The sequence below is a fragment of the Chlamydomonas reinhardtii genome, chromosome 1 (assembly GCF_000002595.2).
Source record: "Chlamydomonas reinhardtii strain CC-503 cw92 mt+ chromosome 1, whole genome shotgun sequence".
NCBI classification, from domain to species: Eukaryota; Viridiplantae; Chlorophyta; class Chlorophyceae; order Chlamydomonadales; family Chlamydomonadaceae; genus Chlamydomonas; species Chlamydomonas reinhardtii.
Window position 1 is genome coordinate 6,226,595 of NC_057004.1, and position 12,109 is coordinate 6,238,703.

The following is a 12,109-nucleotide window of genomic DNA, read 5'->3' on the forward strand; positions in this document are numbered from 1 at the left end:
AATTTGTCCAGCGTGGCAAGTCAGCATATCAAGGTGCATCTGGGAAGGAAGATATGATCGTGTATCTCACCTGTGAGCTGGGGGGAAAGAGAAAGAGTCGGGCGGTGCGACGCGACTTGTCCGTGCCCGGATGGCCGACTGACATCAACCGGAGAGCGATGGGAGGGTTGATATGCTTCGGCACTCCATGCCGTGCGTGCAGCACAACGCTGAATTTCATGTGTAGTTCTTTTCGGGGCTTGAATAGCGTTGTTGTCTAGCTCTATCGGCCTTAAAATCGGGCCCACGAAATATCAGAACTCGCAACACACTATTTTTTTGGCGGCACTGCACCTGCTAGAACATTTGTACATAATCAGCTATCTGCAACCTGCACATTTACGGAATGGGCTGGTTTTGGTGGGGCTCATCGGCAAGTGACTCGAGCAAATCTGATAGTAAGCCCGATTGCCACGACCGTCGGTAAGTTAGATGCTATATCATCGACAGAAGCTGGCGCGTGTGGCCTGCGGTCAACCGCATCGGGTTTGCGCACAAAACCGGGCACTCTGGCACGCGTGGAGGCGAGGCAGTCGACCGGGCACCCTACCGAGCACCTAGCCGATCATGCTACGTGCTCTTTGGGTGCCATTCATCATACGCAGCGTCACGGTGCGCCCTTGCGCCCGCTGCGGCCCACCAACATCAAGCCTGCCTTCCCTGGTCGCAGGTGTAAGAGCCGGCGGACGGCGGTTTCCGTATGCCGGAAAGCCAACCCTACGGAGCCCGGGGTGTGCAAGAATCTAGAGATCGCAGTTGTGCAGTGTCTGGCTGAGGGGCTGTGCAAGGAGGAGGCGGCGGAGCACAAGTGAGTGGGGGGCGACCTTGACAATCGAATCAAGGTCGGGGCTTCGACGGGTGCTCGTACTGCGACATGCCCCCATGGTGTAGGGCCATCCGTGGCTCTCGCCAACGCGGCGTCCCCACACGCGAACAATTTGTTGAGTTTACGCCTAGGACAGACGACCACTCAGGACGGTGTAAGAGGGCTAGCGCTAAGACAGGGATCAACGGACCTAAGCCGGACGGCTTGGGAGGACAGGACAAGGGATACCTCGACTGCTAGGGGCTACGCTGGGGGAGCATAGGCACACCGCTTTATATGCTTCGCTGGCCTTTTGCTACCTCTGTTCTGAGGAACGCCGCATCCTGAACGGGGTTTCAGGGCTGGCTGGGGTCAGGCATTCACTGTCTGATGAGTGTGCTATCGCAACACCACGTGTTTGCGCAAGCCCTGGTGATTCATTGCCGCACCCATCGGCCGTGTGACTCTCAGGAGATGCTATACAAGCTTGTACAAGACAGGGCTGTACAAAGGCGTCGGCCACTGCATCCTTTATGAGGTAAGGATGCGTAGCAGCTGGAGCATGCTGTGCTGTGCTGTCAAGGACGGTACAGAGCCTGTGCTATGACTGCTATCGAACTCTGCCATCTGTGACTTTCACCCCTGCGTCCGTGTCACTGCAGGATGCAATGAAGAACTGCTTGAAGAAGCTGAAGCGTTTTCCGTGAACTGTGTGCCTCATTCGCATGCTATGGAAAGCTTTCATTAGTAGCTGGGTAATTGTAAGGGGAGCAGTGGCAATTGGTTAGATGCTGCTGTCAGCATCATTCATGTTTAATTGCTTTGGTACGGCAGTCTATTGGCAACGCAGGAGTGGGCACGTGTCACCTTGTCGCCACACTCCGTGCAAGGCTTAGCGCGTGACCATGGGGCACATGGGCTGAGGCAGCAACAGGTAGAGGGCGAGAGGCAAGCCAAACGATACGGCAGGAGAACGGTTGACGGGGGCCTTCGGCGCTGCCTTGCGACTTTGGTGACCTGGTCACCGGGTACCCACGTGCCGGCTGCACAGTTGCGGCCGTGCGGGGACGGGGTGCCTCCATGCGGTACTTGGAAGTCAGGCGGCTCAGGCGCGCGTACGAAGAAGACCCGCTGTAACAAGCAATGGGTCCGGAGCCGCCTGGCAGGGCACGCCGTTCAACGGGCGGCACCCTGGGCCAGCCGGGGCCGTGCCCTGGGCGAGCCTAGGCCTGCGTGCGATACGGTGTTGCGGGGCCAATCAGAAACCATGAGCTACTGTCATTGCCGTGTCCCCCGGGCTTGGCGCGTACCATGCCCAAGCTTCCTCCACAGCTCCACCCCACCGGCCGCGTACTCCTGCCCTGCCGTTGCAAATTGTTTGTCATCTGCTGGGTTCTGGGAATCAGCTGCACCCTACGGGACTTTACCAACCTGCCTTGACACTGTCCCTTCACACATCCACAGCTCCACCCCACCTTCCTGCCGTGGCCCAACATCGCAGCACTCAGGCCCCCTAGCATGTACTGACATGAGAGGCGTCCAGGTTGACGACGCATGCACGTTCGTACCGTTTTCACATACAAACTCTCGTGAAGCTAGCATGAACACTAGGATGGATCACCGCATGGAAGCACCATCTGAAAGGCCCACCGCGGTCCGGATACATCGTTTTCTGAGAGAGAGAGAAGGGGAAAGGCACAACCTAGCACAGCACCACACCAGCACGATACAGTGGCTTATACGCTTAGCTGCTGGAGACATGTACCAGTCGAGCAGCATATCGCGTGCAGGAGTGGCAGCCCTGGGGATCCCCCCTGGCTGGCTGGCTGGCTGGAGAAACATCGTGCCACCAACCCAAGCCTGAGCCGCGCACTCTTGCCTTGACGTCGCAAACTGAATGTTGGGCGATCTCCCCTACTGGCAACCTTCTGTGTGCCCAGGTGCCCTCCCATGTGTCTCGGTACAGTAACTACGGCGTTATGCCAGCCGCGCCATCTTGTCTTGATTGTTGGGGTCGGGGAATACGCTACGGGACCGCCAACCTGCCCAATACCGTGTCCCATCGCACCCATGTGCCCTCCCCTGTTTGCCCAGGTGCCCTCCCCTATGTGTGCCTGTGCTGTGCCCACGCAACTTTCTGCGTGCCTGTGCCCACGCACCTTTCTGTGTCTGCCACGCACACTTCTGTGCCTGCTGTCCCCATGGCTTTCCCTCGCAGCCTCGAGGCAGGCCAGAAGCGGCCAACTGCACACAAGAAGCGCGATAGCTGCATGTTTCTTATCATCTGCCCTGTATTGAAAAATAGCGTGCATGCCGGATATCCCTGGTTCCAGGGGGAAAACGGGGGAAAACGCATCGGCTCGGTCAGCGTTTGCTCGCAAACCCGTCATCTCGAAGTAAAAACCTAAGGAGCGTACTGAGTTCAGTCATAAAGTTGCAAGTTCAAGACGACTTCTTCTCACCAGGCCAGTTTGGGTAGGGGATGTGCGGACTTCTCGGAGCAGTGCGCGACCGACGCTGGCTAGTGGATCTTTAAATGGCTCAGGACCTTCCAAAGCAGGTACAAGAGCCCGTGGCACCTCAGCCAACTCAAGAGCAACACCGAAACGAGTCCACGGTCGGGCTGGTTGTGGACGCAGCTGCTTCACCTCCAAAGCCAGAGCAAAAGCAGGGTGAAAGTAATACCACCAAGGTCACTACCTCTAAGACGGCCAGCACACTGTCACTGGGCAAATCGACCGACAACGTCGAACGGAAGTCGCCGCAGCCTGCGCTAGTTCCATCTGCGCCGGGCAACAGCTTGCCCACGTCCATCATGAGTGCCGCAGCTTCGTTAACGGGTGCACAAGGCACGGTGCTTGCGGAACGTTCGCCATCGACGAGTGCAGCGCCCGCCCTCGCGACAACGCTCGCACCAGGAGCCTCGCCTTCTAATAGCAACGCAGCGCCGAGCATGCTTGCAAACATTGCAGCGCTGGCGCCGCAAGCGCTTACAAGCGCTCCTGGGGAACAAGCGACACCGCCAACTGCCGCCCACTCTGTTGATAAGGCTCCCGCCACCGTCGCGGCTGCCCAAGGCGCCGCAATGTCTGCGACAAGCAAGACTGCAGCCGCAGCGCAGGCCGCTGCTGGCTCTGCCGCAGAGAAGGCAGGTGCCGCGGCGTCCGCGGCGCAGTCTACGGCCGCAGCTGCGGTGGAGAAGGCCAGCGGAGCGGCAACGGCAGCGCAGACCGCTGCTGGCACTGCCGCAGAGAAGGCAGGAGCTGCGGCGTCCGCGGCGCAGTCTACGGCCGCATCTGCGGTGGAGAAGGCCAGCGGAGCGGCAACGGCAGCGCAGGCCGCTGCTGGCTCTGCCGCGGAGAAGGCAGGAGCTGCGGCGTCCGCGGCGCAGTCTACGGCCGCATCTGCGGTGGAGAAGGCCAGCGGAGCGGCAACGGCAGCGCAGGCCGCTGCTGGCTCTGCCGCAGAGAAGGCAGGAGCTGCGGCGTCCGCGGCGCAGTCTACGGCCGCATCTGCGGTGGAGAAGGCCAGCGGAGCGGCAACGGCAGCGCAGGCCGCTGCTGGCTCTGCCGCAGAGAAGGCAGGAGCTGCGGCGTCCGCGGTGCAGTCTACAGCCGCATCTGCGGTGGAGAAGGCCAGCGGAGCGGCAACGGCAGCGCAGGCCGCTGCTGGCTCTGCCGCAGAGAAGGCAGGAGCTGCGGCGTCTGCGGCGCAGTCTACGGCCGCATCTGCGGTGGAGAAGGCCAGTGGAGCGGCAACGGCAGCGCAGGCCGCTGCTGGCACTGCCGCGGAGAAGGCAGGAGCTGCGGCGTCCGCGGCGCAGTCTTCGGCCGCAGCTGCGGTGGAGAAGGCCAGCGGAGCGGCCACGGCAGCGCAGACCGCTGCTGGCACTGCCGCAGAGAAGGCAGGAGCTGCGGCGTCCGCGGCGCAGTCTTCGGCCGCAGCTGCGGTGGAGAAGGCCAGCGGAGCGGCAACGGCAGCGCAGGCCGCTGCTGGCACTGCCGCAGAGAAGGCAGGAGCTGCGGCGTCCGCGGCGCAGTCTACGGCCGCATCTGCGGTGGAGAAGGCCAGCGGAGCGGCCACGGCAGCGCAGGCCGCTGCTGGCACTGCCGCAGAGAAGGCAGGAGCTGCGGCGTCCGCGGCGCAGTCTACGGCCGCATCTGCGGTGGAGAAGGCCAGCGGAGCGGCCACGGCAGCGCAGGCCGCTGCTGGCACTGCCGCAGAGAAGGCAGGAGCTGCGGCGTCTGCGGCGCAGTCTACGGCCGCATCTGCGGTGGAGAAGGCTGGCTCGCTGACGCAGAGGGCGGGTTTTGCGATTGCTGGGACATCGCCGGGCAACGGTGCTGCGGTGCAGGCCGCAGCACCCCTTGCGGCAGTCAAGCCCGCTGAAGCCACTGCGGCGGCTACCTCCCCTTCTATGGCGCCTGCTACTTCGGCCAGCCCAGCGGCACCGGCTACATTGAGCACATTTGCAGGCCGGGCTGAGTCTGCCATCTCGGCGGTGCCGGCCGCCGCTGCGTCAGCTGCAAGCCAGACGGGCGCAGCGGCGAGTGCCTTGGCGGGAAGGGCCGCTTCCGCCGTTACGGCGGCGCCGGCAGCATCAGCCAACCCCGTCCCGGCCATCTCTACTACCGAGATCACCGCGACCGCAGGCACGCCCACGCCTGCGGCTGCCAGCACTGCGGCCGCTCCCGCTGTGGCCAGTGGTCCCTCTGTGCTTGCACCGCCTGTGCCGCCCAGCTCCGCCACCAACACGGCCGCGGCCGCGGCGCCTGCGGCTGGCAGTGCCACGGACCGGCTGAAGGAGCAGATCATGAAGGAGGCGCCCAAGATCGCGGCGGACGCGGCCAAGCAGGCGGGCAAGGCCTACGTGGAGGCCGGCAAGGAGGCGGGCGGCACGCTCAAGCTGCTGATGGGGCTGCGCGAGAAGGAGGGGCCGCCCATCACGCTGACGGTGGACCAGCTAGCGACGGCGGCCTTCCTGGTGTTGGCGGCGCTGCCGCTGCTGGCGCTACCGCTGTTCATGCCGCCCATGCTGCGCCTGTTGTATAGCCTGTCGTGGGGTCTGCTCATCGGCCTGGGCCTGAGCTACCTGTACTACACCAACGCCCGCGCCAAGAAGGAGACCAATGAGCTGGTGCGTGGTGACTGCGTGTTAGGGAAGCTTCTGGTTTTATGGGTGCATGTGTCATTGTGGAGAGGACAAGCAGGGCGGGGGAGCGGGATGTGGCATTATGGCTACGCAGGGCGTGCGCGTTGATGCAGCGGTGGCCGGAGGATGCCCATCCTTCCTGTTTGTGGGCACCGTACGCTGCATAACTGACCTACGCCCCCTTCTTCCGGTGTACGCCTTCGTTCACGTGTGTGCTCGCAGCTGGGCATCAACCTGGGCCTGAAGGGTCTGCAGCAGGTGGTGGGCAGCCTGCCGTCCACGTTCTCGGTGTCAGACTCGGAGAAGATGGAGGTGAGACCAGGTTTGGAGTCACTGACGTGTGGTGTGGGGTTGTCGGTTGGAGGAAACCAGGGGAGTCAGGAGATGGGTAGGCGGCGAGGCACTGCATCAGCGCACAACGTGCGCATTGCGTACAGGTTAGCGTGGCTCAGCAGGGCCCGGCATTCAGTGATGTTTCTAGAAGCTGTGTTCAAAGACCTTCTGGGAGCCTGCCGCTGGCCGGGCCTGGCACCGGTTTGGATAGCTTAAAACTAAAGGCTGCGTCACCGCGTCACCTCTTGGCCCATGTGGTGCTTTGGCCTGCAGTGGCTCAACGCGCTGGTGGAAGAGATCTGGCCCTTCCTGGACAAGGCCATATGCAACATGATCAAGGTGCGTGTGCGTTCGCGTGGTGTCGCGTTGGAGCGGGCTGGGGCGCGCTGGCTTGGACGGAGGTGTTGGTGCCATTTTGTGGGGCTGCAGAGATCGCACGATTAGGTTTGCGCGCATACGACTTCTGCCTGGAGTCATCTACTGAGCCCCACTGGCGCTGACACGCAGGCGGAGGTGGAGAAGGCCATGCCCGGCATTCTCAAGTCGCTGCCGGGGCCCATGAATGGCATCATCAGCTCCATCGGCTTCCAGCACCTCACCTTTGGCGGCGCGCCGTTCCGCGTCGAGGGTGAGTACAAATAGCAGTTGCTGTGTGTCGAACAATGGAGTGGACTTCAAATGTCTTGGTGGGAAGGTATTGGTGGGCTGGTTGGTCGAGGCACGGCGCTTGCGAAGGTAAGGTGGCCACCCACATCGCCCTCCTGCAATGCTGGCCGGCTGCTGCAGGCATCTGGGTCGACCCAGATGAGAAGAAGTCCCTGGTGTTGGAGGTTTCCATCAAGTGGTGCGGAGACCCCAACATCACTCTGGCAATCGCGACAACCGCGCTGGGGTGAGGATCCTTTGCGCTCTGCTTCTATCTGTGGGCTCAGACTGCGCAACTATCTGCCCAAGGATGGATGGATCGCCAGCAACACCGAATGAAGTGGCGCGCTCGGCTAATTCCCCGCCCGCATTGCGCGACTTGCTCCTGCAGCACGGCTTGCCCGCGTGTGCTGGACATTTCGCTTGTGGCAAGCATGCGCATCAAGCTGTCACCGCTGGTGGACCGCATCCCCGGCTTTGGTAAGCGCGGGAGCCGCAAGCTTCTGGGATCGCGGCTGCTGGGTGTTTCGAGGAGCTCAACCTGAGGGCACGCCTGGGGTGCACTCGGCATCTGCCACGGCGCCATGCACCTGCCCTGTTGGTAGTCATGTGTTGCAGAATACATGCCTTGCTGCTAGCGCGCGTGCCTGGGGTGACAAGGCCGCTCTGAGTTTTCCGTTCATGCTTGGCTACATCGCAGTGGCGGCCATGGTGACCATGCCGCGCGCCCCGATGATCAAGTACCGCCTGGACTTCGGCAAGGCGCTGGGCGGTGCCGCGCTGCCTGCCGCTGTCACGCCCGTCATCAATTACTTCCTGAAGGAAATCATTTCGGGCATGCTGGTCTGGCCGCAGCGCCTGGTGGTGCCCATCCTGCAGGTGCGGTTCTTGGCTTGCGGTGGCGCGCGTTTCCGGGGCTAGCGCAGTTCGCACGCACCACATGCGCGCGCGCCGCTCAAACGGATCCATGTTTTTCAGGGACAAACGGCTGGGAAGGGACCGCCCATGTAAAGGGAGGCAGGAGGCGGGGTACTGAACTGCATCCCTGTCGCTGGCAACCATCTGCATAACCTGTGCTGCCTCGTACCTCGTGCGTCGCCCCGTCCTCGGTCTGGACCAAACTGTGGCTCACCTCTGGTGCCGCCCTGTGCGTAGGAGTCGCAAGAGGACTTCTTCAGTGCGCAGCTGCTGATGCGGCGCAACTGCGGCCTGCTGCGCGTGTGCGTGGTCAAGTGCACCGACATCGCCAAGTCGGACGCGGGCGTCAACGACATCAGCATCGAGTGCAGCACCGAGGGCTTGAACTACGAGGTGCGTGGGAGCCGGTCCCAAGCCCGGGTTGTAAAGTATTTGGATGACTCGGCGGGAGCGCACAACGGCTGTGCGCCATAAGGAGCGCCTTGGGTGCCTTGCGCAGAGGTCGGCGCCGCAGTGCGTACTCTCGTGTGTGGAGCATCGCGTGTGACGCAGCTTCCGTCTGTTTGCCTGCGTGCGTCTGTCTGTTTGTCTCGCCGCCAGGCCACCAGCGTCTGCCCGGCCGGCATCCGCGACCCCAACCACCACAGCAAGCTCATCCCCGTGAACTGGGTCAAGTGGTGCGAGTATTTGTACCTGCTGGTCCAGGTGCGTACGTGCGTGCGTGATAGTACGTGGGTGGGGCTGGATGGGTGGGCGCACGGCTGTGGCACTCGCAGGCAGAAATCACAACGCGACAATCATGCGCGTGGCGGGGGCCGGCACCTAGGCAGCTGTGCGGATTCAAGCCCTTCCTGGAGCGCATGCCCCGCACCGCCACGCCCAGCATCTGCCCGCCGCCTCCACACCGCCCGCAGAAGCTTGCCACTCGCTTTCTCCTCTCCCCGCTTCGTGCCCCCTGCTCCCTGCCCTAAACCCACCATCATCGCCGCCCTGCAGGAGCCGCGCAACCAAGTGATGCGGCTGCAGGCGGCTGACTACCCGCGCGCCACCACCAAGGCTGACGCCAGCGCCAAGGCGCGCAAGGACATCATCGGCCGCGCGCTGGTCAAGTTGAGCACTGTGACCAAGGCGGCAGAGGAGGCGGACCCGGCGCTGGCGGAGGAGGAGGCGGAGATCCCCATAAAAGTCAACCTGGGCATGAACGACTGGGGCTACCCCGGCGGCCCGGTGGGTGGTAGTTAGAGGAGATGCGGGCCGTGGAATGCTACCTGGTCGGACGTGAATGGACGTCAAGCGGTGACAGGGCCGGCCCGGTGCCTCGGGGAAACGGTTTCACAGTCGAGTCTTCTGTCGGCTCAGGAATGGTACTGAACGCCCATTGGCCGTCGTCGTTGCTGTATGCGGCCACGCAGGGCAAGGGCGCGGGCAAGGTGCGGCTCAACATGCGCTACTTCCCCTTCGAGCAGCTCACGGCCGAGCACATGAAAACCGCCGGGGAGGTGAGACAGGCAGGAAGCCGGGGTACGGGGCTCAGGGCGTGTCCTGCTCTTGGTATGGCCCTGAGACGGATAGGAGCGTCCTGTTAAGGTGCCGGCTCTGGGTCGCAGAACGCGTCTCTGTTTCCATTCGATGCACGTAACATACCGGTATGTTCGTAAATCGTAATGCTGCCTTTGCTCTGCAGGCGATCGTGACCTGCCGGCTGCTCAAGATCCGCGGCATCACGCCCGCCGGCCCCGCGCTCACTGCCACGTGCGGCATCATCACTACGGAGGAGAAGGCCAAGGGCATGAACAGCCGCAAGACCTACACGCAGACCTGGACCGCGGCGCGCTGGGTGCGTGCGTGCCTGTGCGGGGCCTGGCGTGCGACAGCCCGCGCGGCGGCTGACCTGCCAGCGGTTTGCGCTGCATGTGTGTACAGCAGCCAGTGCTCACAGTACTGCTCCAGTTGCATGATGCCTCACCTGCTGGCTACTTCCTTTGCGCCTGCAGGAGGCGCGGCTGAAGTTCCGCATCAAGCTGGTGGAGCAGGCGCTGGACGCCATGGGCGATGAGGACTCGGGTGACGAAGACGGCGACGCCGACCCGTCGGTGCCCAGCAGCCGCAAGGCCTCCATCGCCAACCTGGCGGCCGCCGGCCCCACGGAGCCCGCCACGCCCATCAAGGCGGGCGCGCCGCCCAAGGTGGCCAAGGCGGCCAAGCCGGGCGCGCTCAAGGACAAGAAGAAGGCGCTGAGGCGCAGGAAGCAGGAGGAGCTGGCGCGGCTGCAGCGGGAGCTGGCGGCGGGGCCGGTCACGGAGCTGGACTACACGGTGAGCAGGGAGGGCGAGTGGCGGATGGGCAAAGGGATGAGGCCAGACGAAAAGGAGAGTGGAGAAGGGAGGAAAGGACCTGTGTAGGGGCGGAGGCTCTGGGGTACGGAACTGTGGAGCGTTGAGGCGTGTGGCGCACAAAAGCGCGGCGCCGGGGTCCTGGCCGCTCGCCATGAAATGCCGGCAATCACAACGTCCGCATGGCCGGCATCTGACCTCCGGGCGCCTTCACCGGCCCGAGTCCTTCTTAGCTCCCCGCTCCCTCTTTGCGCAACCCTCACCTCCACGTGCTGTGTTGATGCCCACTGTACCTTGCATCCACTGCCCTAACCTCGGACGATCCTCCCTTGCACCCCTGACAATGCCCCGCCGCACGCCGCAGCTGGACGCGAGCAACCTGCACGCCATGCACCACGTGAAGCCCACCTTCACCAACAAGGACGGCAAGGAGGAGGACAATTGCGTGGTGGTGAGCGTCAAGGACAACAAGAAGCAGATGCTCGCCCACTGCTCCGTGCCGGTCAAGCTCATCCGCGACTCCACGGGAATCAACCCCGTCACAGGTGAGGGACTTACGGTAGCGCGTGTGTGTGCGGGTGACCGCGGGCGCAAGACACCGTCCGGCTGCTGCTGTGTAGTTCCGCGGTAGCGCTTCAGCTCTAGCGTGGCTCGCAGTCTTCTTGCTCTTCATCCCCCAATGGGGCTTGCTCGTTGGGCTCAGGCACGTAACTTCACCTCGTCATCTGATGCTTCGCCGCTTGCGCCGCCCCCGCAGGCAAGCTGGAGCACGGCTCCTTCGTGCAGGCGTGGGACAACAACGTGCCGGGCAAGCCGGGCGAGCGCATTGACGACGAGATGCAATGGGGCGTAAAGATGGAGGGCAACTCGGAGCGCATCCGGCTGTGGGCCATCTTCCGCTACGTGCCCTACATCCCAGTGAGTTGCTTGCGGGTTGTGGGGCACAGGCTGGCAGGATGCATGCGAGCCCTGCGTACGTGCAGCGTGTGATTGCGGAAGGCCCTGCCTGCTCGCGAGTCTGAACCCGACGCACCGATCCAACGCGATACCTTGCGCCGCTTACAGGGCCCGGCACTCGACCGGGAGGCCGCGGACGCGGAGGAGCTCGACAACTTCCACAACCCGCCTAAGACCGCCGGGGAGGAGGTGACGCAGGCGTTGGAGAACGCGGGCGAGAAGGTGGTGGCCGACATCAAGCAGGTCGTGGAGAAGGTGGAGGCAGGGCTGGGCATCACCGGCAGCAACCCAGGCGGAGACGCCAACGGCACCCAGCTGAAAGACCTCACGCCCTGATGCACGCTTCTCCTGAGAGCTGGAGGGTACGTGGATTCGGAAGGAGAAGGCTCGTGTGATGCGATGGTTGATAGCCTCGGGTGTGGCTGCGTGTCATGAGTTGCATGCCGGACAGGGGAGCTGGGTGATGGTGGTGGTCTAGGAGTATTGTGGGGATGTGATGTGGTGCAAGCTAGTGGGGTGGGGTTACGGGGAGGTTGTGGGGATGTGAAGTCTTTCTTAAGGAATGCTTTTGAGTATGGAGAACGCCCTTTGGCTTACGCGGTTCGTAATGCATCGTCTCGCAGTGACCGCATGCTCTGCATCGTGATGTTGGTGGCGTACCATGGCATGCCGAGGTGGAGGACACGTCCAGCCAGGGGTGATACTAATAAGATACGGTACATCACGTGGGGTGGGAGCCGTGGGTGGGAGCCCACGTGGGTCGGTCTGTATTAAGAAATGTGCAAAGTTTTGGGGACCAGTGGGAACTCGGGCACGGCGGCAGGATGTTTGGTCGTTTGGACACCGCTTGAGGCCGTGAGGGACACGGGGTGTGATGCCGTGGGGCGCTTGAATAAACATGTAATCAAGATTTGTTTGTGCAAGCAA

General features: G+C 63.0%; 2 protein-coding genes across 2 annotated transcripts; both read left to right on the forward strand.

Annotated features, from left to right (window-relative positions):
* Positions 1-219: 219 nt before the first annotated feature.
* On the forward strand, positions 220-1,993 carry CHLRE_01g044550v5 (uncharacterized protein). Its single transcript, XM_043058860.1, has 4 exons — positions 220-462; positions 710-847; positions 1,316-1,382; positions 1,507-1,993. The coding sequence occupies exons 1-4, from the start codon at positions 386-388 to the stop codon at positions 1,549-1,551; spliced, it is 327 nt and encodes a 108-aa protein (XP_042928774.1). The 5' UTR covers positions 220-385; the 3' UTR covers positions 1,552-1,993.
* A 1,166-nt stretch (positions 1,994-3,159) lies between these two features.
* Positions 3,160-12,098, forward strand: CHLRE_01g044600v5 (uncharacterized protein). Its single transcript, XM_001689664.2, has 16 exons — positions 3,160-5,981; positions 6,219-6,308; positions 6,603-6,668; positions 6,837-6,957; positions 7,116-7,221; positions 7,366-7,454; positions 7,675-7,853; positions 8,130-8,285; positions 8,493-8,597; positions 8,889-9,119; positions 9,305-9,391; positions 9,577-9,729; positions 9,887-10,207; positions 10,590-10,770; positions 10,983-11,143; positions 11,291-12,098. The coding sequence occupies exons 1-16, from the start codon at positions 3,930-3,932 to the stop codon at positions 11,516-11,518; spliced, it is 4,326 nt and encodes a 1,441-aa protein (XP_001689716.2). The 5' UTR covers positions 3,160-3,929; the 3' UTR covers positions 11,519-12,098.
* Positions 12,099-12,109: the final 11 nt, after the last annotated feature.

Coding starts and splice junctions, on each gene's coding strand:
- CHLRE_01g044600v5 (XM_001689664.2), top strand. CDS start 3,930: ATGTCTGCGACAAGCAAGACTGCAGCCGCAGCGCAGGCCGCTGCTGGC. Junction 7,854..8,129: donor TGGTGGTGCCCATCCTGCAG/GTGCGGTTCTTG, acceptor CCCTGTGCGTAG/GAGTCGCAAGAGGACTTCTT. Junction 10,208..10,589: donor TCACGGAGCTGGACTACACG/GTGAGCAGGGAG, acceptor CGCACGCCGCAG/CTGGACGCGAGCAACCTGCA.
- CHLRE_01g044550v5 (XM_043058860.1), top strand. CDS start 386: ATGGGCTGGTTTTGGTGGGGCTCATCGGCAAGTGACTCGAGCAAATCT. Junction 463..709: donor CCCGATTGCCACGACCGTCG/GTAAGTTAGATG, acceptor CCCTGGTCGCAG/GTGTAAGAGCCGGCGGACGG. Junction 848..1,315: donor GAGGAGGCGGCGGAGCACAA/GTGAGTGGGGGG, acceptor TGTGACTCTCAG/GAGATGCTATACAAGCTTGT.